Source organism: Pempheris klunzingeri, chromosome 13 (assembly GCF_042242105.1).
Source record: "Pempheris klunzingeri isolate RE-2024b chromosome 13, fPemKlu1.hap1, whole genome shotgun sequence".
Taxonomy (NCBI): Eukaryota; Metazoa; Chordata; class Actinopteri; order Acropomatiformes; family Pempheridae; genus Pempheris; species Pempheris klunzingeri.
In genome coordinates this window covers 6,467,122-6,494,590 of record NC_092024.1, presented here as the reverse complement: position 1 = coordinate 6,494,590, position 27,469 = coordinate 6,467,122, and the positions used below count along the sequence as shown (strand labels likewise).

The 27,469-nt window shown below is 40.6% G+C and overlaps 1 protein-coding gene across 1 annotated transcript in view; it reads left to right on the top strand.

The window, feature by feature from the left end:
* The window catches only part of gabra2a (gamma-aminobutyric acid type A receptor subunit alpha2a), a 54,667-nt gene that overhangs the window by 4,357 nt on the left and 22,841 nt on the right, over positions 1 to 27,469 (top strand). Inside the window, exon 3 of the mRNA XM_070841961.1 lies at positions 16,082 to 16,149. Coding sequence (XP_070698062.1) covers positions 16,082 to 16,149 — 68 coding nt within the window. The remainder of the gene's footprint in view (positions 1 to 16,081; positions 16,150 to 27,469) is intronic.

Sequence of the window (27,469 nt, the reverse complement as noted above, 5' to 3'; positions counted from 1 at the left end):
GTTGGGAGACTCAGAAGAGACAGATTAAAAAATGATTGATCAACATTGAAGCAGTAGACATTCTACTTCAGTTCGACCCTTATTGCCTACTGAATACCACTTTCTTCATACATCCAGTTTGTAAGTCTGTATCCTTGCACAGCCAGACCACATTTTGTTTCAGTGCTGTTCTAGCTCTGGACAAAAGTCTGGCTGAACCCACCACCTTTTTGGTAGAGGGTGAAAACAAAATGTTCTGGTTTGCATGTCTTTGAACCAATCGTAATCATCTTGGTCGGCCCAGGATGCAGCGACGGTGCCCTTGCAAAATGGGAAACTTGTTTTGGTGTGAAAAAGTGTCCTGTCATTAAAAGCAATAGAGGAGCTCAATAGGCTTGTTGTGTGTGTTAATTAGACAGAAACAAACAGACCTGCCTCATTGCACAAACCAAATCTTTGTCAGTGCAGCTTGCTAGCTCGGAGGTTGTTGTTGTTTTACATAGTGACTGGGACTTTGAAATGGTAACATACAGATTGCGGAAGGGGGGGAGAGCTCAGACTGAAATAATCAATGGTAGACTTTGCTATAGATTTTAAGCCTGTGTCAATAATAAAAACTATATGTGTCAGGGTCCAGGAAAAAAAAAAAATGCTTTCAAGAATGAAACCAATGTTGTGTCTATCTTCAGCAAACACAACATATGTATCCCTTGTTTTTCCCCCTTTTTCCCATTAGATCCAACCCATTTTTTGATTGTAGGATGTTAAAACGCAATGCATGTATGTGAATTTATTATGGTGTTTTTGTATTTCTCCAACTTTATGTTTTCACAAAACATCGGTAGTGTGGATTTCATTATACAAGATGATGTACAGTGGATATAAAAAGTCTGCACACCCCTGTTAAAGTGCCAGGTTTTTGTGATGTAAAAAAATTAGACCAAGATAAATCATTTCAGAACTTTTTCCACCTTTAATGTGACCTAGAACCTGTACAACTCAATTGAAAAACAAACTGAAATCTTTTAGGAAAACTAAAATAATGTGGTTGCATAAGTGTGCACACCCTCTTATAACTGGGGATGTGGCTGTGTTCAGAATCATGTTAAATAGGAGTCAGTACAGACCTGTCATCATTTTAAGTGCCTCTGATTAACCCCAAATAAAGTTCAGCTGTTCTAGTAGGCTTTTTCTCACATTTTCTTAGTCGCATCTTACAGCAAAAGCCACGGTCCGCAGAGAGCTTCCAAAGTATCAGAGGGATCTCATTGTTCAAAGGTAGCAGTCAGGAGAAGGGTACAAAAGACTTTCCAAGGCATTAGCTATACCATGGAACACAGTGAAGACAGTCATCACCAAGTGGAGAAAATACAGTGACATTACCAAGAACTGGACGTCCCTCCAAAATTGATGAAAAGACGCGAAGAAAACTGGTCAGGGAGGCCGCCAAGAGGCCTACAGCAAGATTCAAGGAGCTGCAGGACTTTCTGGCAAGTACTGGCTGTGTAGTACATGTGACAACAACCTCCCGTAGTCTTCATATGTCTGGGCTGTGGGGTAGGGTGGCAAGACATGAAGCCTTTTCTTACGAAGAAAAACATCCAAGCCCAGCTACATTTAGCAAAAACACATTTGAAGTCTCCCAAAAGCATGTGGGGAAATGTGTTCTGGTGTGATGAAACCAAGGTTGAACTTTTTGGCCATAATTCCAAAAGGTATGTTTGGTGCAAGAACAACACTGCACATCGCCAAAAGAACACCACACCCACAGTGAAGTATGGTGGAGGCAGCATCAGGCTTTGGAGCTGGTTTTCTTCAGCTGGAACTGGGGCCTTGGTCAAGGTGGAGGGAATCATGAACAGTTCCAAATACCATTCAGTGTTGGCACAAAACCTTCAGCCTTCTGCTAGAAAGCTGAAGATGAAGAGGAACTTCATCTTTCAGCATGACAGCGACCCAAAGCATATGTTCAAATCAACAAAACAATGGCTTCACCAGAAGAAGATTAACGTTTTGGAATGGCCCAGCCAGAAAATCTGTGGGGTGACCTGAAGAGGGCTGAGCTCAGGAGTCCAGATGTGCCATGCTGATAGACTCCTACCCAAAAAGATTGTAGTAAAATCAAAAGGTGTTTCAACAAAGTATTAGTTTAAGGGGTTTTCAGTTGAGTTGTACAGGTTATAGGTCACATTAATCTCTGGTTTCATTTTTTTCCATCACAAAAACCCGGCATCTTAACAGACTTTTTATATCCACTGTATGTACCTGATATTATGTCTGTATTTAAGATGCAGGTTTTATGTTTTGAAGCTTGGCCTTTTAATGTTGTTTCTCTCTGTGTACTTGGTTTAGTGTATTTTACTGAATTGTTAATCATTTAGATGCTTTACTGGGCGTTTTTAAGATGGTTAACCACAACTGGCATCATAGAGCTTGGTGTGCATTATGCATAAATATGGATGTGGTCTCCGTTTTTTAAGCAGCTTGGCTAGAGGAGGGTCCAGATAGGACTGACACGTTGTGGCATCGAGAGGTTGTGCAGGCACTGCCCCTTTTTTCATTGACACTGTCCTTTGATAGCTTTGTCCTAGGTAATGAATGTGGCTCCTTCAAAGCCACAGAGGACATGAAACAACTATTTTGGTAACTATTACTGGTTAGTAAACTAATTTTGAGTTAAAGGAAGGATTCAAGGAACTTTATTTGTCATACCAACACACGTTTACACATGGGGAGGTACGAAATTACATTCTCAGGTCCCGTTTTAAGCCAAGATAAATATCAAATAACAAATAAAATATGCATATAAACTCCATACAAAGATGACAGTGGAAAAGAGTTGAGTTAGAAATCAAAGCTTAAAGGTTGTAGGTATAACCGGAATCAGTAGACGTTGTGAACACCAGCATCTCAGACCAAAACAAACTCTGCATTTTCAGTTTAACAAATAAACAACTCTGTAAAATTCTACTATCATATAAGACATAAATCCTTCTCTGTCCCCTGCTCCCTTTAGCTGTCTAAGCACCGTAAAACATGGAGACTTACACGCTCAAACATGAGGCTTGTGCTCCTGCGTGTTGTTTATGGTACAACATGGGGACTCAAGTGCACAACCATGTCTGTGCAACATGCATTGAAGGCCATCTTGGCTACTAAAACAAAGGACAGAGAAGCTCTGTTTGCTGTGGCTCAGAGGTAGGCCATCCACGAATCAGTGGATCAGTGGTTCGGTTCCGGTGGTTTGAGTCTGCATGTTGAAGACACTGAACCTCAACTTGCTCCCAAAGCGAACAGTGAATGTGTTTGAATAGTCTCCTCCACTCAAAATGAAGTACCTCCTATGTGAATGTAACGCTAAACCACTTTAAAAAAAAAAAAAATTAGAAAGGCACTATACAAGTAGAACAAGTATTTACCATTTTGCAGAGTAAGTATGACTGCAATTCATATTAATGTTCTTTATCCAGTATACAAACTTTAATGACAAAATGTAAATATAATGTAATGTAAGTGTGTAGCTAGTGATCTTTGGGCTTGAAGACAGTAGCTAGCCTGTCAATGCCAGCCTATAGTCTGTCACTGTGGTTTGGAGGGTCAGTGGACATTATTAATGCAACTACTGATCATTTTCATTATCAGTCGACTTAATGTACTTTTTTTTTTTAGCTCTACTTGAGTACAGTGTAACTTGAAATATCACAGACTCTGAAACAAAAGCCAGCATACAATATAAAAAGTCAGTTAAAAGCTAAAACACTGAAGATTCCCTGTACTCTACTATCAATAATAAAATAATGCAGTCATGTTATACTAACCACTTTGCTGCTATGAGTTTCTCTTTCCGACACAAATTGTATTCATTCACTAATTGATTTTAGTCACTTCCACTTCTTTTTTTTATCAGTTGTTGTACAGTCAATGCAACTCAATGTATCTGGCAGATTTGACATATTTAAAAGCCTGTCAGAGCTTGGTGTGGGTCTTTTAATATGAAAAATCTGTACAGGAAAATGGTGAGTAGCTGTCGACAGTAGCTGACTATTGAATGGAAAAATAGCAAAAAGACTTCCCAGAGTTCATTTGTGAATCACACTGTATTTTTTGTTACAAATACAATGTCAGAGAAGCAGATGGAGTATGACATGACAGATGGAGAGATGAAGGCTGAGTTACAAAGATAACAGGTAAAGATGGAGAAAATGTTTGCACCAACAGCACATACTGTAAAAACAGGAGCAGATTAGAAAACAGAATGGTTTCTTACTAAATATGTCAAAGTGTTCTCAGAAAACAGCAGGAAATAGAATTTCAGTAATATAAAGGTGGAATTATGAATATATATACATACTGTAAAATAAATAAAGTGTGTGTGTGTGTGTGTATATATATATGTGTGTGTGTGTGTGTGTGTGTGTGTATATATGTATAGTGGTGTATCCACTTTAGTAAGTACACCTGTACAATTTAATGCAACAGCTCTGCCATGAAGTGTATTATTATGATGCCTATAATGCCTGTATTTTTCTTGACACTATTACAGAGGAGTTAATATAATGGCATATTTTAGCACGAAAGTCAAAGTAAGTGATGGTGTTGTACTGGACTGCATTATATTCAGAGGTGTTCCTAATATTCCCCCCCAGGACAAATGGCAAGGAATTAGAAACACCTCTCAATATAATGTAGTCCAGTGTAATACCACCTGGAAGTATAATATCATTAATAACATATGACTGAATTTACAAACTTCCTGGAAATGTTATCATAGTTCTATTAAACCATCCAACAAAATCAGTTTGAGCAAGTTTGAAAATACATTTGAATTTTCACATGAATGATGAGCAATAGCCTGTGCAGTTGCAGAGTCATGCTTCACTTTATTTCTTACACCTAGATTTAAGTTTAACAATTTTGGGGAATTTGAGAGGTAGTCAGTTACAACTTTTTATAGTTTTACTGATGGTTTCGCACAATCAAGTGTGACTTTGTGAAACTAGGGACTTCTAGCACAGGTACAGAGTAGTGATGGTGATGGCTTTTCCCCCTTTGGGAATAATGCCCATATACAGTGAGGGAATATATGGTAAATGGTCTTTATCTGTACAGCATTCTAGTCATTTAGACCACTCAAAGCGCTTTTCCATCACATCCCCATTCACACATCATTCATTCAGGAGGAATCTAAGTTGGAGGAGACTGTTCTTTCACACACTGAAGCTGCTTCAGGAGCAGGTTGGGGTTCAGTGTCTTGCCCAAGGACACTTTGACACGCTAACTCATAGGAGCTGGGTTTTCCTGTGCTATAAATAAAAGCACATGAAGATTTCCTTTGTATCTGAAGCCTCAGCTCACAAAGTTCAGTCAATGTGGATCAGTGAAAGCTGACAGATAAAATTGATTATGTTGGTAAATCTCACTCACAGTTAGATTAAATGCCATTCATGCCCAAGAAGTATTCACTTACACCTTTATTGCTCTGAGATCATTATGGGATACTAAATGTGTTCACTAAAACTCATGCAGCAGTGCCCCAACTTTGTTTATCAGTGACAAAGGTAATAATGGAAAGGAATAATGATTAAATCAAGATTCACCATGTGGAAGCGTGACTTGTGCAGACCTTCACAGTAGATAGCTATTATGGCCTGTTTGTTGTCAATTTTTCATCATAAATAATTGACATTTAACTTAACATATATCTAAGCTCTGTCCATGGCATTATGATTAATAATTAACTTAATAACTACTACTTAAATTACCACATTGACAGCTAGTTGAAGGATTTCAGAGTTCTTGACAGAGTAGAGGTTGGCAGTATTCACTCTTGTACAATATTAAAGAAGAGAGAATGTGTATTAAAAGATTTGTTAAAACATAAAGTCAGTCATAAACAATCTGTGTGACTATGAGTTAACAAACAATAGGGAGTGTGTGTGTGTGTGTGTGTGTGTGTGTGTGTGTGGGGGGGGGGGGTGTTAGGGGTATGTACTAGGCAAAAGGAATGTGAGATAGATGACCATAAAAGGTTGGAGAACCCAAATGATGATTACCAGACCCCCTGGTGTGTGGCTCAGAGGTAGACAGAGGAAAGCTAAGTGCTGCAGCTGTTAGCTTAGCTTTGTCTCTCAGTGAAGGTTAAAGGTGCAGTTTAGGAGAGGATGGTTAGTCTGTAGACTCTGTGTCTGTGTGAGCAAACTAACATCAACTTAACTTTATGGCTGCACAGTAAACTACAACACATCACAATAATCAAACTCAGTGACCATTAAAGCAAATCAGAACCAACACATTAACAAGGTTAAACCATTGTTAAGCCATGTATACAGTAATGCTGTGCTGTATATGCCCAGTTAGAGTTTGTTCCCAGTCCTCAAAGGGAAGAAGAAGGTCCTTCAGTGTGCTGCTTTCTCAGCTTGTTGATGAACCAGGCTGGAAGAAGGTTCTGGTTCTTTGTCCTTGCTGTCCTGGCTGCAGGATGGAGGAATCTGGTCTCTCCTTTGTTCCTTGCTAGTGAGCAGCTCAGTACTAACTAGCTGGTGAGCTCCTGTTGCTCTGAAGATCAGCTGGCAGACTGTGGATCATACCTGCTGGTGCTGATAAGCTTGGTTCAGGCAGGGCTTCATGCCGCTGCCATGAAGCCATGAGGCTAGGAGATCAGAGAGAGTTGATCTCTCCTCCTCAGGAGAGAAATCCTAAAAGACAGCTTAGATCCTCATGGATCCAGGATCAGAAAGAGGAAGTTCAGTGGGGGTTATCTGGTTTTGTGGCCTGAGGTTGTAAAGTCATGTGTCCCACCTCGGCCAATGGTGGCTGTAAAGCTGGGTCCAGGTGTGATTTAGCACCGATCTGTGAAATCTTAAGGACTCTGGGAAACTGAGTTCAGAGAGGGAGCCCTGCAGATAGTAGTTTTGCATTATACCCCAAGTAGAAACATAATGAATGTAAATGTTTCCAAATAGATCACTAGAGCTGACTGAATTGCATGAATTATATACAATGGCCAATGGCTAGTAATGACGAAAACGTCATTAGCATTACTACAGGGGTTGAATTACCTGTACTAAAATGATAAATTTACACGCAAATTTTTCCAACAAAAAGCACAACAGGAAAATGAAGTATTATGAACAGTGAACCAATACAAGACTTTTAATGTGAAACATCTGTGCAGGAATTGTTGAGTTTAATTGACAGCAATCTAGGATTGGCAAAGTAGTAATCTATCAGTTTATATGACACAATATAATGCATTGTGCATTGTAAAACAAACTCAAAACTTGAATTAAAAGCTATTTAAAGGTAAAATGAGCAGTTATGAGCGTATTCCGGTGTGTATGTTCATCACATCCTTGCTGCTGGAAATAAACAGCAGTACAGTCACATCAATTATGATAAACTGGAATGACACACAGCTGGCCTGAGGAATACATGAATTAAGTGGCTGCTTGGAGCTATTTGGTCACCAAAGGTGCCTCTAAACAAGCATTTGTGCATTACAACGTTTAGGCTAATGTATATTTTGAGAATTCCCCAGCCTTAGGGTCAGTCCTCCATGAGAAGTCTTTTAATATGATATAAAGATAACACTCGCAGGAAAATGCCTAAATTGCATACTATATATTAATGATAAACGTTATTTATGGGTAAAAACACTTCAGGATATCAGATGAATCAACTCAGACCCTTAAAAAAACACTAAAGTACTTAGCTATAGTTTTAAGAAGTGATTTAAAAGATGTCACTGATTTTGCAAGTCCCAGATCTTCTGGCAGAGAGTTCCAGAGCAGAGGGGCAATGACTGCAAATGGCCCTTTCTCCTTTATATTTAAGCTGGGATGTAGAAACAGCCAGGGAGCTCTGCCCCAGGATATATGGCTGCGATCAAGCTCATAAGGTAGCAGTAATTCAGCAGTGTGGTTAGGGTCTGAGCCATGCAGTACTTTAAAAGTGATCAGTAAAATCTTAGGATCAATTCTAAAACTGACTGGTAACCAGTGAAGAGAGGCTAGAACAGGGCTGAAATGATCTTGTCTTTTAGTATTTGTTAGAGGCTTTTTGTATCAGCTGAAGGCTTGAGATCCTTTTTTGGCTTAACCCTGAATGCAACAAGTTACAATAATAAAGCAGAGAGGAAATGAAAACATGAATAACCTTCTCACGATCAGGCCCGGAAAGAAAGAATCTGATTTTCTGTTAAAAGCAAGATTGAACAAATTTTGTAATTTGTTGATCAAGTGAAAGATCCCAATATATTATGCGCAGGTTTGTATCAGCGTATTTTAAGTGGACAAAAATTAAGAATTTTCATGGGCATGAAGGGCGCGCTTATCCAAGGCTTACTGGGTGTGCACGTGTGTGGATTTCCAAATATGGGGTATCACTTGTGACTAAGAAATCTGTGAATTTTGACTGAGTAGATGAATAAATGTCTTTCACTTCATTTGGATAATGGCTGATATTATTGATTATTATTGTTATTTCCCTTTTTCTCAAAAACAAGATTTCATGACAGTTGACATTTGGAAGAGTGTATCTCATAAAACATTTGGAGTAGAACGATAATATTGGCATTGCCACAAAGCTAAGACTTTCCTCTTTACAGACATGCAGAAACGTCTAAATGTGTTTCTGACTCTAAGTGAAGGAGCAGATCACTTATAGAAATTGAATAAAATATGAATATTGGTATCGTAAAACACATTAGACTTCACAGTATGCAGGTTCTTCACGAGTGCCACTAGCTCGACACATTTGTTATACAGACAGTTGCCATTTCCCTTTGTAGTAAAGCCAGCTAGCATAGCCTTATGCTTAGCAACAGCTCTGCACCCATCGTGCGACTTCTTCAGCTCAGCTAGGACGGAGTGTTTTACTCAATGTCCAGTCCATTACAACGCAAACATGCAGGCCGAAACTTGCAAGGAACCTCCACCATGCTTTTTATATATATATATATATACAGTACACACACACACACAGAAGGACCTTTTAAAGTCAAGTTAATGAACTATTAAGCAACAGTAACCACTAACATCATAACTCAGGTGCCCACCAGACATGACAAAGACCCCATGCTACTTGCTTTAACATATTGGTCATTTTAAATAACTGGTGACATGGACTAAAACATCATAGTAACCACAGAACATCTGGCACCTGTCTCAGTAACCTGAAATTTGTCATTGCCCAGCTGCAGCCATTCGCCATTCTCACAGAATCCCTAAAGCTGAAATGAGCTCTTTTCAACGTAACAAATTTCATTGGCTAACAATTCAATTTTGGTTGATGATCTGAAAACTGAAAAGAATTTGCATTGCATGTTTTCATTTGAAACCTGGCTAAACAGCACGACTGATATAGTAACGCTGATAGAGACTTGTCCTCCAAAATAACTTTATCAGTCAGTCAGACAGAACAGAGAAGGCGGAGGGATTGCAACGATTTCACCTACACAGCTTGTGCGCTGTGACACTGACCTGGGTGAATTTACAACATTTGAATACCTGGCTCTTGAGCTCAGAACAGGACTATCAGTGCTCATCATTACTTAATATCGGCCACCCAACTACTCATCATTGTCTACAGGAAGTCTAAAGCTGATATCACTTGATATCGCTAGATATGGTTTGTAATAACATGGTTCGACTTGATAATAATGATAGGGTAAAACATTGATAATGTTTCAGTACTTCAACTACCTATGTCTGACCATCACTGTGCATTTTTAATGCTAACCTATCCTTAACAAAATCAAATGGATGGAAGTAAGTTTTTTTTACATTATAAGATTATTTGAGCTATACAATTTTGACTTATCTTTAAATGGCATGAAATGAAAATTCAATAATGCTTTGTCATTTGCTTTGAGTACTGCTGCTCCTCTAAAAGGTTAAAAAAAGGCCAACCAAGACAATCTCCCCATGGCTAAACAATAATAGTGTTAACGGAATCAAGATAATCTGTCTGGCAGCTCAAAGAAAATGGAGCAAAAATAGGTTCACAGATCACAGCAATTTAAACAAAGAAACCATTACTACCCATAACAAAACATCTGGAAAGAACTGATTACTTTTCAAAGTTAATTACAGAGAACTCTGGGAACTGGAAATATTATTCTCCAACATTGACCAGCCACTCAACCCTGAACCACCAACCTGCAGTTCAATGCATCAAAATGTGCCAAATCTAGATGGTATTGCACTGACAAGCAAGTCCGATATCCAGATTTCCATTCATTAGCAACATACCTAAAGAGATAATTTTGGGGCAAATAAGCTACATTCTTTAAAAAAACACAATATCCTTGAGGAATTTCAGTCAGGTATTTCCAGTACTACAAAACTGAATTGTTCATACTAAAATATCAGCAACCTCAAACTTAACTCTGATGAAAATACGAAAATTCTTGTTCTAATAGACCTAAGCTCAGCGTAAAAACAGACATCAGAGGGAGAAAGTTTCATGTCAGTCTGAGACATCATGTGTTTGAAAAAATGACAACAGCTTTGGGTTGCACAGGGAAGCTGCCGTGGTCCATTACTAGTCTCACCATACATGCTGCCACTACAGACATCATTAGAAAGCACAATGTATGATTCCATAGTTATGTCACACAACTGTACATCTCTGTATGACCATTTATAAATCAAAAAGATGTAGAAAAACTGATTCATGCCTTAATTTAAAGCAAACGTTAGAGACTTCAGCTCATTCACTTATCCAGTTAACCAGAACCAAGAGTAGAGAGCACATTAGTGCAGTTTTAGCTGGCCTGCATTGATTACTGTTACATTTAGAACTGATTCAAGGTCCTTGGTCCTTCTGCTCGTATACAAAGCCCTTCATGGGCCAGCTATATTGCTCATTAACCATGTGCCTTCAAGAACACTGCCATCATCTGATGTTGGTTTATTTGAGGTTCTCAGCAACAGCCAAAAGAAAATCAAGGATGGAGCATTTGTTAGTCACTCCCCCAAACTATGCAACAGTCAACCTGCAGATATCAGGGAAGCCAGCTATTAATATAATTTTTTTTTTATATTAATTAACATTTCAACTGGCCTTTAACTAGCTATGCCTGAAATTCCATTTGCACATAGCTTTACTTTACTGCCCTTCTTTAAGTGTTTTAAGTGTTTTACTTGATCGTATGCTGCCTCTATGAATTCTGCTATTTGTCTCTATTTTATTTATTATTTTTATTTTTGATGAGTTTGTCTTCCATGTTGTTTTATGTGTTCCATGTCTCCTGTTAGAATGTCTTGTTTTATGTTATGTTATGTTATGTTAGCAGTTGATGCATGTAATTTCATTGTTGTAAATCGCTTTGTTATAGTTTGTAAACAGGCCTCAACTCTTGTCTCAACTATCTTTAAATCTGTTTTTCTGTATTTCTTTTATGTGCCTTTTCTGCACAAATGGCAGCATAAATTTGCAAGACCAACTGTTTTTGAGAAATGCCTCTGTTTATAGTGTAGTTGTCGTCAGAAACTTGACGAACCATTGGGATCACACAGTTAACATCTTCCATCCAGCAGGTTCTGACAACACTGATGTTGAGAGAAGTGCATGTTTTTTTATGTAGATGAGTCTTTGAAGTGATGCTTCCTTTCTGTTTAGATACGGTTTTTTTTATGGGACACTTGCATGCTGGCCACTTGCCACCATCTTGACAGTGACTTCAACCAAAAACCTGATTTAGGTAAAAATGGGAGGCTCTATGGGCTTCCTCAGATCATCCTCATCCTCCCTGTATTAGACTTCAGGCAGCAGTAACACCGACCTGACGGCAGCAGAGAGAACAGTCTGTGGCTGGGGTGGGTGGGCTCCCTCGCAGTCTTCCTGGCCTTTGACCTGCAGCGCTGCTGGTAAATGTCCTGCAGGTTCAGGGCCAAGAAGTCCTGCTTGGTGCTGCTGCCCATCCAGGTGGTGATGCTCCCAGCCAGAATGCTCTCATTGAGAGGGAGCTTAATGTCCCTCAGGCGTCTGAGGTGGTAGAGACGCTGTCGAGCCTTCTTCACCAAGGTGTCTATGTGATAGGACCACGTCAGATCCTGCGTGATGTTGACACCCATGTACTTAAAGCTGTCCACTCTCTCCACCACTGATCCTGAGTGGTAGCTCCTCTGCTGCTTCCTGCTGTAGTCCACAATCAGCTCCTTGGTCTTGCTGACGTTCAGGAGGAGGCTGTTGTCTCTGCACCAGTCCTCCAGGTGGCTGATCTCCATCAAATAGTCCTCCTTGTTATTGTTGGAGATCAGACCCACCACAGCTGTGTCGTCAGCAAACTTACAGATGGTGTTAGAGTCTGATGTGGACAGGCAGTCATGTGTGTACAAGGAGTACAGCAGAGGGCTCAGCACACAGCCCTGGGGGGCACCGATGTTCAGGGTGCGTGGGGATGACAGGTGTTACCCCACTCGAGGGGATTATGGTGTTGAATGCTAAACTGAAGTCCACAAACAGCATTCGCACATAGTTTTGCACATAGTTGGTGTTAACGTGTCCAAACATCCTCCTCACGTTGCGCTCCGTCATGGTGCGTGTCTCCTCCTCTCTGCCGAGCAGTATGCCAACTTCTCGGCTGTGAGCCTCGAAGTGCTTATAAAAGTCGTTTAGTTCGTCGGCCTTGCTGTCACTCTGCTGTAGCTGTGCGGGACTTCAGATCGTCGCGGATGGCTTTGTCCACCCACGGCTTCTGGTTGGGAAATTCCCTGATAGTTATTTTAGGGACACTAATTTCCCAATAAATCCCACAACCGCTTCCATAAACACGTTGACGTCAGCATCGGAGCTGCGCTGGAACAAGTCCCAGTCCGTCCTCTCCAACGCGTCCTGCAGAGCGGCCTCTGAATGGTCACACCAGCGCATCACTTCTCTTTCTGCCGGGGCCGCACGCTTCAGCTGTTGTTTGTATTTGGGCAGAAGGAGAATAGACGAGTGGTCTGACCTCCCGAATGGAGGTTGAGTCTTTGCTGCATAGCCGTCTTTGAAGGGAGAATAACAGTGGTCCAAAGTTCTCTGTCCTCTGCTGGGGAAGGTGATGTGCTTGCAAAGTTTCGACATCACCCTCCTCAGGTTGGCACTGTTAAAATCCCCGGCCACGATGAGGGCTGCTTCCCAGTGGTTAGCCTGGTAGCTGGAATTCGCCTCATGTAGCTCGGCTAATGCAGCGTCATTAGCCATATAGATGGCGCTGAATATGACTGAGGTGAATTCCCAGGGGAGGTAGAAGGGCCGGCATTTTACTGTTAAAAGTTCCAGGTTGGGCAAGCAGGACTTGGAGAGATAGGCAACATTTCTGCACCAGTTGGTATTAATCATGAGACAGACTCCCACCTTTAGATTTTCCTGACTCAGCCGTTCTGTCCATACGATGAATGGCGTGGTCCAGTATCATGGTGGTCAGCCATGTCTCTGTGAGGCAGATAATGCTGTAGTCCCTTGTGTCCCTCTGGTACCTGATCCTGGCTCGGAGTTCCTCCAGCTTGTTGTCCAGAGACTGGACGTTAGCGAGCAGGATACTAGGCAGCGGAGGTTTGTGTGCTCTGAGCCTCAGCCTGTTCCTGATGCCGGCTTGTTTTCCCCGGGGCCTGTTATGCGGAGTGTTGCCGGCGCGTCCTTTGTTGTTGTTGTGGGCCCCTCACAGGATCTCGCTGGGCCAGGACACGTTGGGAGCCAAAGTGGATGAACTTGTGACTAAGCCAATGTTCACCAGTGTATTTGATACGACGAGGTCGGACTGAGAGTCAGCACCTCCAAGTCTCCTCCAAGAGGCCATGGTTCTGTGCCGGAAAACAGTGGATTTCCAACACCGGGTTGGGAGCAGCTTGCTGCCCCAAGCAAAGGAGTTCAAGAAATTTGGGGTCTTGTCAACAAGTGAAGGTAAAATGGAGTGTGAGATGGACAAACAGATTGGTGCGGGCGGCTTCACGGGTAATGTGGGTCCAATACTGGACTGTTTTGGTGCAGATTACCAGTCGATCTACGTTCCTAACTTCACCTATTCTCATGAGTATTGGGTAATGACTGAAAGAGCTAGACTGCAGAAACAAGCGACTGAAATGTGTTTCCTTTGCAGGGTGTCCTGGCTCAGCCTTACAGATAGGAGTTCAGACATCCAGGGGTAGCTTTGAGTAGAGCTGCTGCTCCTTCGCATAGAAAGGAGCCAGTGGAGGTGGTTCGGGCATCTGGTCAAGATGCCTCCTAGGCACCTCACTTTGGTAGTCTTCCAACTGGGAAGAGATCCCTGTGCTTTTTTTTTTTCAAATAACTTGCCACCATGACAATGATTAAATACTTGCCCACTCTCTTCTGCATAATTATGTCTGAACAAGGAGTGCTGAGTAAACCAAACCTTAAAAGCAGCTCTAATCAATATATTAAGAGTTTCTAGTGGTGATAAGTCTATTCTGACTGTTATGGTATCATACTTTACTGTTTTGCTCTCATTAACCTTGTTTTCAGCGGCAGCAGCTGTTAAAAAAAGCTGTGATAAACTCACTGGAATGTACTGAAAGTGATCCATTGAAAACCCACCAGCACCCGAGCTCATTTTTTTAAAAAGAGAGACCTAATCTGATGTGGACCTGAGGCAGTTAGACCCGACACAGAATATGGTTAACCCAAACAGATCTTAATAGGCTGAGAACACCAATACTGGCAGCTGCATAATGTTATCACTTATGCTGCATTCAAAAAAGGTGGTAATAACATAGCCTAATAATAATAAGCAGACAAACTGATAAAATCATAGAAACTAGGCCAATTTTAGAAAATAGAGACTAATTTATCAATATATATTCAAGACCTGTTTCCATCTCCTGCTTCAGCAATAAAACATCTGTAGTCAAACGTCAGTAGTTAACTGAACTAAAGATAGAAAATAATTATTTTCCAACAAATGAAATATATTTGAATCAAATGTTTAAAAAGTAATTGTCATTGAATTGTGTTGAAATGACTGATTCCCTTGAATATTTAATATCTAAGCTTCTCTTAAAACACAAATGTCAGCAGTGATACTGAGCATGCTCAGATGTTAGACATATTGACACACAAACAGGTAGTAAAACTGGGCCACACACACACTAATCACTCACAAAGCAATACCAAGTAAGAAGTCTTTTATCTGGGCAGATAAAAGTTTGTAAAGATTTTGTTGCTGCTAGTTTTCTTTTTATGCATTGTCTGTGTTATCCCGCGCAGGGGATTTTGTGGTTTTAACAACTGACTGATGAAACGGAGGTCACAGGTTGGGTCGCTGAGTGATAAAATAGACGGTTACTGTGCGTTTCTGCGGCGGTTAAGACCCTCTTTGCTTTGCTTTGAGTGCTTTTCTTTCGTCTTTCTTTCCTTACTAACCTACATGTGTACTCATACGCGCACATACACACACACTTCTTCCTACAAGGCCAACCTCATACAAGGCGCGGTTGGCGCCATTTCTTCTTCTTCTTCTTCTCCAAAATAAATTGCAATCTTGAAGGCCTAAACATACTCGAAAACTCATGAAACTTGTACACGCATCAGTCGTGGTGAAAAATTACATATTTTATGGGTCTTGCAAATGGGCGTGGCAAAATGGCTCCATAGCGCCCCCTGAATTTTGGGGGCGCTATGGATAGGGAAGGGTCGGCGAAGGGTCGGCATGTGGCAACAGGACGCAGCCGCCGCACACCCCGACATCGCTGCTTGCAGCTTTAATTTAATTCTACTGATATTAAGTACACTGATAAGTATTCGATCTTATTGATAATCACTTCATTCTTTTGCTAATAACCAAACCTGCTCCTCCCAGTGCCCAACATTACCAACGGAAACTAATCATTCAGACAATTTGGGTTGCATTTGGGTCTTACACTTGCCCTAGGACACTTCAACAAGCAGACTGGAGGAGCCATGAATCTTCTGAGTGATAGACAACCCACTCTCCTTTATAGACTGTATAAAAAACTGGACATATCTTCCACTTGACCATTCTTTTATTACTTTGTCTCTCAATATTACCCCAACCTTTTGGAAGTAAAATACTGAATAGGAGTGAAGGAGTGTCACAATTAATTCTAAAATTCATGAATTTTATTCTTTGTCTTCACAGACCGTGTAACAGAAGTGAAGACTGACATCTATGTGACTAGTTTTGGTCCAGTGTCCGACACAGATATGGTAAGTCTTACACCTCCGCTCATCTTCTCAGGATCCAAGACAACACAAAAAGTGAAAATGACTTCAGGTCCGCGAAAGACTCAAATGCACAGTTCTCACAGTCAACATAAATGTGCAGTTTGAAATAAATGGTAAATGGTCTGTATTTGTATAGCAACTTTCTAGTGATTTCGACTACTCAAATCGCTTTTACATGACATCCTCATTCACTCATTCACACGTCATTCATATAAGAGGAACGAAAGTTGGTGGATACTATTCGCTTACGTTGGAGGAGAGTAAATACATATCACATGGTTATGAAAAGGCTTGTAGAATGTTTTGCTTGAGGTGTGACCAAGGAACTTGACAAAGTGAAAGGCACTGACAGCAAAAAATATGTAAGAATAAGAAAATGAGTAAATAAATCAGAAGGATGGAGCTTGTTTGGAAGATAAATTAAACTAATGATGTAATTAGTGCCCGAGCACCAAGCGGTGCGAGCAGAATGGCTCCATAGTGCCCCCAAAATTCAAGCCCCAGAATTGTGTAGGTACATGGATCTCTTCAAGATGTACAAAAAAATCTCTTGAAACAATGACCTAAACCCAACGGAAGTCGGCCATATTGCATTTTTGACAATTCACAGGGATCATAGATGAACAAACTAGTCTGAGTGGGTTGAACCCATGTGCTTCAAACTTGGTCAGTTGGTAGAAAAAGCCTTAACGATGAAAAGTTATTAAAAGCTTGAGTTTTCACCAAACGGTGTGGGCGTGGCAAGGCCTCAAACTTCAGTGTCTTGCCATGAAACAGGAAGTTTAATTACTCTACATGATCCAATCAGCACCAAACTTGACATATTTGAGAAGAGTCCTGCCCTGAAGACGTCTACATGTCAATATTCATTTAGTCATAGCACCACCTTGTGGCGACAGGAAATGCTATGTTTTACGCTATGATGTCTCAAGACAAGCCAGTTGACCAGATCCACTTCAGATTTGGTCAGGAAAGCCTCAAGACGATGATGTTGGTCCGTAGTGAAAACTGTGAGTTTTTGTTAAAAAGCGTTGCCGTGGCAAAAAAAAAAAAGTACAAGGTGATGCAGGACCTGAGGATGATGTGGAGCAGAGGGGTCTTAAATCATCCTGAAGGACTTTGTTTTGTAATAATGACTGCTGCTTGCTGTACATTATCCCGCTTATGGCACAGCTTTATACGAAAGGAACCAACAATTTTAGAATCAAGTATTCTACATTGCTGTGTAATAAGGACTGACACTTAAAACCGAACCAGCTACAGAAAACATGGCCTTGAACAAGGGTTTTGCTCAAGACTCTTGTCCAGAACCTAAAGAAGTCTGCCTCTAAGCTGATATGATCCTTCATAAAATCTTAGGGTTACCTTGCTCAGATGTAATTACACACATCTAGCAGATACAATCTTCCAGACAGATACCTGTCAGCTCTGCTTGTCCTGTTGCTATTGGAAACCCAGCCACCTCAACCAGAAGAGCAATGGGTCAGACTGTGTTATTAAAAATGAAATCTGATCATCCACTGACATGCACCTCTGATATGGAGCAGTTTGATATATTACATATTAAACATATTACTGATCATTATCATATATCGGCTGTCTGTGGTAAACTTCATTCTGTAATGATCATAATGCAAAATTTTGATGGGATAGCACATTCTTCCATGCTTCAAACATTCATACATGCCTTGAGTCCCAGCACTTACATAACACCAATTAAGCCATATATATACACACTACCGCTCAAAAGTTTGGGATCACTTGGAAATTTTCTTGTTTTCCATGGAAGCACACATGAAATTAGTCTGAATAGGAAATATAGCAAATGAACAGGACATGCTGACATTGTCAGAGTTAGAAATAATGATTTTAATGGAAATGATGAATGTGTTCTTCAAACTTTGCCTTAATAAAAAAAAAACACCTTTTGCAGCAATTACAGCCTGGCAGACCGTAGGCATTCTAACTGTCAATTTCAAGGTATCAAGGTAATCTGATGAGATTTCATCCTATGCTTCCTGGAGCATCTCCCACAAGATGGACTGGCTTGATGGAGTCTTCCTCCATACCATACGGTCAAGCTGCTCCCAAAACAGCTCAATAGGGTTCAGATCCGGAGACTGTGCTGGCCACTCCATTACAGTCAGAATTCTGGCTGACTGCTTATTCTTTAAATATTGCTGACACATTTCGGAGGTGTGTTTTGGGTCATTATCCTGTTGTAGGATGAAATTGGCCCCAATCAAGTGCTGTCCACAGGGTATGGCATGGTGTTGCAAAATCTTGGGATAGCTTTCCTTCCTCAAGGTTCCTTCCACTCTGTACAATCTCCTATTTTACCACCTCCAAAGCACCCCCAGACCATCACCTGCCTCCACCATGCTTGACTGATAGTATTAAGCACTGCTCTTGCATCTTTTCATTTGTTCTGCGTCTCACAAATGTTCTTCTGTTTGATCCGAAGACCTCAAACTTGGACTCATCTGTCCACAACACCTTCTTCCAGTGTCCAATGCCTGTGCTCTTTTGCCCATCTCAGACTTCTTTTTATTGGCCAGTCTGAGATACGGCTTTTTCTTGGCAAATCTGCCTGAAGTCCAGCTTCCTGAAGTCGCCTCTTCACTGTTGATGCTGGCACTGGTGTTTGACGGGTACTATTTAGTGCAGCTGCCAGTTGTCGACCTGTGAGGCGTCTTTGTCTTAAACTACACACTCTCAGATATTTGTCTTCTTGCACCGTTGTGCATTGGGGCCTCCCGCTCCTTTTTTTGTCTGTTAGAGCCAGTTTGTGCTGCTCTGCAGCATCATCTACATGGCCTACTGTAACTTTGCATAGTCTGGCCAAATTAGTCAGTGTTATTATCACAGTCACTTGCTTGTAGTCATTGCAACAAGGGTGTGCACACACCACTCAACTACTTTGCGATTGAGCATGTATGGACAAATGTTGCATCTCCAGCGTTTTTGTGGGAGTTCCTCAACTGAAGTGGCTCTGTTTCTGAATAAAAACAGAGACTTTTAGAATATCCTTTAGCTTTTGGAAGTCGTGGAACCATTTTCTGGGTGGCTGTGGATCAGTGGTAGAGTGGGTCGTCCCTCAGTCAGAAGGTCGGGGGTTCGATCCCCAGCTCCTATGGGTCAACATGTCAAAGTGTTAGGGTTGGGCAAGACACTGAACCCCAACTTGCTCCTGAAGCATGGCTTCAGTGTGTGAATGAGTATGAAACAATAGTCTCCTCCAAATTACATCCCTCCTGTATGAATGATGTGTGAATGGGTGAATGAGGATGATAAAAGCGCTTTGAGTGGTTGAAATAACTAGAAAGGTGCTATACAAATACAGACCATTTACCATTTCCTCTTCTCCAGCCATGGCCACAGCAGTTGAGTGCCAAGGTTTACCAGGAAAGTGTCGCGACTGTGAAGGCTTATGGCTTTCAAAGAAGGACATTTGGCTGTAAAACTACCTGCACGTTTATAGCAAGGTCAAGAAAATAACTATACTGTATGAGGTTCCCTGATCAGTCCTCACTCCTGTTGAGACCGCTATTTCAACAGTATGTCGACCTTTGTGCCACCTGATTCAGAAGTGGCACAAAATCTGATTGCTCATCATATGTACATCTTTCCAGAGCTGCTGTCGTCATTACCCTACAATATCAAAGTAAATGTTTGCTCTGCACTATACTTGACACCCACGAGCTGCACCATCATACTACTGTGACAGAAGGCTAACATAAACAAAGTATTTCATCACTGGGTCTGTTTTTATTCATAGTAACAGTTTGACAACCATGCCATCATAAGATAAAACAACAAAACCTAATATTCCTGCTATCACTTGCAGAGGACACTAATGCTGAACACAGCTGGGACGCATTTGATGTTGCCACAGTTTGGGTCCCATGTATCATCTGTTTTATCTTGTGGACTGATTTCTGCTACTCCTCTCCTCTGTGCATGCACAGAGAGATAGTGCTGCGCACACATCGCAGGACCTTGCAGTGTGAAAAACCAGAACATAGAGAAGTGCAATAGACTGCGTTTCGATTCTTTCATTTACTTTGTGATAGAGCAACAATGGGAAAATTCTCCATGTGTTATTACTGAAGACTGATGAAAGAAAGCAGGGATTTTGTTGAGCCAAGAATTTGCAGTGGAAACGTCCTTCTTACTGAGTTTTTCTTGAATTTGCCCCGTGTTGTCTTCACTCTCAACAAACTTCATTGCCATCAGAAACTTGCAGGAGAAAACAAGCAGCTCAAGTTGACCAATCATGGTGCCAACAGTCTCCACCTGATGTCTTTGTAGCTGCTGTAGCCTTGACATGTAGTTACATTTTGATGAGGCGTGTTGTGGAATCTGATAGTCACAATTGTGTCAACATCAAATGATGAAGTGACAGAGACGTAGCCTTCTTGTGTAAGTGAGGAATGTTAATTGCAGACAATAAAAAGCTGAATACAATACAGCCTCCTTTTTATAAGGGAAGCACTTGCCGGTTCGTTAAACAAGAAAATGGAAATTTTGTGAGTGTCAAATCTGAAAGTTGCAAGAAGCACTAACTTAAGCCAGTAAATTAGCCAGGGGCAAGCTTGCCAATCTATACACTGACTCAGCATATGCACATGGTGTCTGCCATTTGTTTGGGGCAATATGGAAAAAGAGAGGGTTTAGGTCAGATATATGTCCATTGTGAGCTGTTATGGTTGAAAACAGGAAGATAGCCAAGACTTTGTTGCCCCTTATCTGAGCCAAGCAGAACTATAACAACAAGAGTTCATATCACAGTCTGGCCTGGGCATGTATTTCTTTGTCTCACACAACCATTTCTGGTCCTTCTGGGAACACAACAGCCTATTTGGCGCCAAGACTTCCTTGAATGCTATTCACAGTGCACACACTCCAGTGCATTGTTTAACAGTCTATAGTCTCTACACATCCAGTAGCTTTCAGCTACTTTATATCATGGCATGTCTGATCAAGTGTTATTGAATTCTCAAACCACACCAGGTACTTACATATACTCAGATGATGAATTGGTTTTCCATCTGACCTGTTGAACCTTCTCTTTTTCCATATTGCCCCAAACAAAAGGAAGACACCATGTACATATGCTGAGTCAGTGTATAGATTGGCAAGCTTGCCCCTGGCTAATTTACAGGCTTCAGTTAGTGCTTTTAGTTCTGCCAATTGTGCCGTGCATGGCTTCTCTCAACTTTCAGCTTTGACAGTCACATCATTTCCATTTTCTTGTTTAGCAGTTCACATGGGAAAAAGTGTGTTTGCTTAACTGTTTTTGGCTCAGGCACAGGGTACCAGGGCCTGGCTGGAATAGAGATCAGGATGGATGAGCTTAGGGGTTAGGCGAGCGCTTCCCTTATAAAAAGGAGGCTGCGTCAGACTGTATTCAGATTCTTACTGTCGGCACTAAACATCAAGAAGGCTACGTCTCTGTCACGTTGTTGGCAGGATTGGAAAGAATACAATGTGGGCTGCTGCACTGAGACCTGGGTAAATACATGCACAAACCAGCAGAGGAAAGGTGGAGGTTTTATATTCTAATAATTTGATCTGTGCAGTTCTCCTGGATCTGGATGCACTCCAAAATTCTCCCAAAAAGATCGTTTCAGTAATTGGTAAACTGACTAAGGGATAAGAGATGCTTGTGTAGATGAGTAATAGTGCATAATAGGTCGGGGTTGACCTCTGTTGACTTTAGCACAAGTCAGAGGCAAGAAGCCTCACGTGTTAGGTTGACTTTAGGAAAAGTCAGAGGCTGGAAGCCTCATAAGCATTTTGAGCAAATAGGCCTAAAGCAGACATCAAGGCCCAAACTCAAGGCCCGCGGGCCACATCCGGCCTGCAGGGCAATTGTATCCGGGCCGCGAGATAATATTTTATATCTATCAGATTTGGCCCACAGGTATGTCACATGCACATATTGAGTGTCCCAGACTGCATTGCAATAGCTGGCGGTTTGGCGTCAGGTTTGGCGCCACACACACCCCACACCCCCCTTTATTGACAAACTCAACAATAATAATTGCTTTAGGATCAAATACTTATTCACTCAATCAAATATAAATTAATTTCTAACCTTTTATTTCATGTTTTTTTCTGGATTTGTTTGTTGATATTTGCTTACCAACATTAGATGAGTGTCATAGTGACTCAGTCAAACTCCTCCAGTGATTGGCTGAGGGGGGACATAAGGTTTCACTGAAGAAAAAAGCAGTACTGCCAACCTTAGGTTGAGTGCTTGGAGAGCGTCACAGGGAACAGTAGCAATGGCTCCCTCACAATTGGAGGGGGTCAGCAAAGCACCCCTGCGTCAAACAGTGGGACAGATGATGACATTTTTGCGAATGACTGGTTTAAATTCAGATTAGATTGAAATTGAAAAATTGCTGCGCTTAGAGAACTTATTAAGGAAGCAGGAAGTGAGACATGAGACATGAGATGAAAGCTCCTTTACACTGCACGAATGATGCGATAATAGCATTTGAAACCATGAAGAAGGAGATGCAAATTGCTCTGACTATGGCAAACCATTTCTGCTCTATGTGTCGTCATGATTTGTACGCATCAGCGGTCTTGATGCAAGAAACAACCGATTGCATACTACAGTGCAAAACTAGACAACGTGGCGCAAGGCTGGCCACCCTGTTAATGTCGTGGAATCTGATTCTCAACAGGTGTAGCTATGGCGGCTACATGTGTAGACTAGCAGTGCTGCATTCAAATCAAGATTGTCGAAGAATTACTGGTTTGGGGCAAAAATGGAGTGGGGGTCCACTTGACATCCATATTATAATTTGTTATGTGCTTGTGGTTCCTGGTTTTTCTCATCCAATAAAGTTTTTATAAATACTTATTATCATCATCAACTTTATTAGGAACGGGTTTTTTTTCAGTAAACCTTACCTACAATTTTGAGAATTCTATTATTCACAGCTTGTACCCAGCTGCAGTATAGCTCACTCGCAGAGCAGCCACCCACTCATGTAATACCCTTTAGACATGTGTATTACCTGTCAGACTCATGTTTTAATGTCTTTGGTCATCATCTTTTAATGTGAAAACATCAAATTTCAACACAGTATCACAAATCTTGGTCATAATTCAGCAATAAAATCTTAACATACTATGGAGCATGTCTCCTATTTAGTTGCCCTGCCACTTGAATTACAATAGATGGAATTAGAAGAGGATTTACTAGTGTCTGGTTCAAAATCAGTTTAGCACACTTAACCAAATAACAAATCAAAAAGCTGTGGACTTGAAAAAACCCCAAAATTATCTTTTAGCTAGTGAAAGTCTAGAGTTAACAGTTAAATATCAGCACCCAGTGTATTGATAGGGAGAATCTTCACTGAACTCTCATGCACACACATATATGTCATAGGCAAACAAACACACTGCTTCCTGCCTTAAAAGCTTTGCCCAGTTTTTCCATCACAATCTGAGCCACCAGCACCCTCCTCATCCCACCTGGCTCTTCTCAAATATTTAAGTAGCACAGCAGCAAGGGCCAGAGGGATGGAAGTGGTCGTGATTGAGACAGTACCTTCAAAGGAAAGAAAAAAGAGACATGGTCTCATGTTTAATTCATGTCATGTCTCCATCAAACTTGCAGTAGATAATTTCACTACACCACAGTGTCTATCTTTTGTCTGCCTTTGATAGCTCGGCTCTGATACATACACATACATATCTCCCACGTAAGAACACACACACACACGCACTTCCCTTTCAGTGATTGATTGGATGGCCCCCTGCTGCTTCCTCTGCCTTGTTGTTTGTGAAGGTTTCTCATTGCTGGATTACAATGTCTGTCTGTGCTTTTCACGCAAATACTGCGAAAGCAAATATACAGTGAGATGTTTTAGAAACCCAATACACCTGCTTATTTTGTGTGTTCGACTCTCCATTCTGATGCAGATGAAGACATTTTCACCCCCTCCATGTTCATATAAACATATCTGCTCTGTACTTGTCCTGTGGTGTAGAAACGTATATTTTGTATTTCAGATTTTCATGATGACTCCACCCAGTTTTGTATATAAATTAATATTAGGTATAAGATATAAGGCCAGTTCTGATACAGCCATTCAAACCTTGCATAAGGTTATAACATAAGCTTTATGTCACAGGAAGAGCAGACGCACACTGGCTTTATTGTCTCCTTCTTATCTAACTTACAAACATGAACACACATGTTGTTCTGCATCATAGCTTTTTGAATGAGCAACCAAACAAACATTCACCAGGGAAAATTGCACTGCTAACGTCAGTTTGCAGGTCGCCACTTGTCATGAGGTCTCTGAGAAAACACTGATACTGATACAATTGATGGTTTGAAGGAATGTATTTAGCAAGCTTTATCAGAAATTATGCCACCAAAAGACTGTATATGGGCGGGTGTGTATGTATGCACATGGGGCCCGTTCATTAAGGCTTTGTCCTTACCCAGGTTTGAATCCAGTCAGTTGCCCTTTTGCTGTATGCCATCCCCATTTCTCTCACACCTGTATCTCCTTTCATTCTTAAGCTGTCTCCTTAAATAAAGCAATAAAGAAAAACTCTTAATGTGGACAACAATCATCCGAGGCACCTATGCAAAACAACTATTTCCAAAATGAACATTAGCAGTGTTGCTGATGAGGGCTGCAGTGAAGCTAATGCTAATGTGCTAATGTTAATGTTAGTACATTGGATAGGCCAAGTTATTCCAAACCGGTCCTTATCTTGCCCAGAACGATTGTCATGGCACTTCTAACCTTAAAAGACACTGAAAACAACCAGAAGACAGTAGGAGGTGTGTACAACAAGACAATAGTGGAATGGTGCAGAGTACAAAGATGCTGGAATAAATATGGAATGGTTAATGTAACAGGTTCCTTTATATACATGAGGTAGGTGGATTTCATATCACAGAGTTTGAATGTATACAATGTACATTATACTGCATGCTAAGGTACAGTGGAAGTGTTGTGTTACACCTAGTAACATTTTGTCAATAACAATAGGTCCAGTGTTAATATCGGGATTTTTTAAATTTAATAGTATGGAACCTGACATCAAGACCATTAATGTGCAACTATGATTTCAGTGATTAATGGTATTTATTATAGAAAGATGAGATTTACTGAAAAAAGTATCTATAGAATATAAAACTGCATTTGATTCTGAGCATGCACCTTTCCTCTACGTTCTTCATTCAACACAATATGATGCAATTCAATGAGATGCAAGAGAATATGATGCTAAGCAAATAAGAAATCAGAACTAATAGTGACATTATAACTTCATATATTTGTTTCTCTTATACTGCAGCTCAGTAAGCACCTCATTTATGCTGTCTTTTTTTTTACTCCTTAAAAAATACAAACGTACAAAACAAAACGTTACAAAAATGTATTAAGGTAGTAACCACAATTGTAAAAAAAAAAAAGTTAAACAGTTATTGCTAGTTTTTTTATTGGGGCTGGTTTAAACTCAAATCACCTAATTTTAGAACATATTTGTGCACATTAAAACATATTTATTCATAGTTGAGATCTTAATCTTAAATTTGCTGCTCGTTAGAGTATGGAATTAATCTGCAGATGCGATGGTTAAAAACAAGACCAAACTTATCAACCGGCTGAGATCATAAATCTGATACTACCAATGCAAAGATGTCAGAAATGATGCATAGATCTAAGATTTAAAATTTCTTCCATTAGTGTGTATGGGGTGGAACGTCCAGAGCTAGAGTGGGTGACATCATCGCCATCGTGCAGAGGAGCTGTAAAATTGTCTAAAAAATCTCCCATTAAATTTTCTTTCTTAAATTTTCAACCTGGAAGCGACAAGAGATCCTTCAACTGTCTCATTCACTCATGTCATTTTGCCTCTCAAACTTTTGATCAAACACATGAATGTGGGACTTTTTACACTGCAATATCTAGTTCATTTTTAACTCTATACACGCAAATGACACATCCACATCTTCAACAAACCCTCCTGATACTCATAGATGAGTCTTTTCAGCGACACAACCTATGGTTGGCAGGCTCTCTGTGTGTTATGGACAGTTCTGCCCAGATTCAGTTACACAGAGCGGATGTTGATCAGATCAGACCTCCAGCACTTTGTTCCTCTGTTCTGATTGATGGATTGATGATAAGCTATTTTTAAGATTTGGGACCTGTGTCCTTTTAAAAATGGATTTTCCACACACCCGACCATTCATTATTCAAAAATAATGACAAATAATGCGCACCTGGGGTAATTGGAAATACTGTGTATCCGCAACTGAATATCACATTTTGACATTTACTGAATAAGAAGTTAAATACCACCAATTGTTTTTCACTCATCTCTGAGTGACTTCACTTTGTGAAATAAAACATTATTTCAAGGATCATTTTAGGGTTCTCAAATTTAGATTGATGCATTAGATTGATGCCATTCATCCCTAAAGTTCAGGTCTGAATTTCAGGTCATGTGAGTCTTTGAGTTTTTGACTTGATTTTAATCTTTTGATCTTTTTTAAGCTAATTGAACAACTTTGATATATTTTTTTCAATATTAGGGAGGTGGATGTACTATCTGAGTTTGAGAATCCTAAGATATTTGATGGAAATTAAATTGAGCAACTTGAAAGTGTCTATTGAGAATTACACAAAGAATTCAGAGCAGTTTTTAGTGAAACATTTCAGTGCTAGTGTCCACAGAATATGGAGTCATATGGAGGTCGGCTGCTAGCCAATGATGAATGCCAATACAACACTCAACAATATAAGGTTTGGGTTAATTCTCTGCTTCTGTTGCCTCTTAACTGGAAGGTGTATGCATAAATATGTACACACACACATTCTCACACACACACACATGGAGTATCATTCTCTTTTGTGGTAAGCTACTAGCTTAGTAACAGTAGTAATTTCCGTCTTTCGTACAATGGAGAGGGTGTGTCCCCGTTGTCCCCGCATGCATACATTATAGGCCTATTTATCTTACATTCTGAGGGAAATAACCTTCTTTGCTTTGAGGGTTAGTGTAAGTTCTGCAGTGTAAACCTACTCGTCAGGTGGGAGGTATCAGGGAAGTGCATGTCTGGATCCATGCTACACGCTAAGTTGCTTTCACAGGAAGTGAAAATGTGTAACCAGGATGATAACACAGCATTGACATTGTATACTTGGGAGAAATTAATGCTCTCAATAGGAAGAAAGTCTCATAATCCTCCATGTGGAACACCAAGGAAAAGAGTGTCCATTTTCTGCCATGTTGAGGAAATTTTATAGATGAT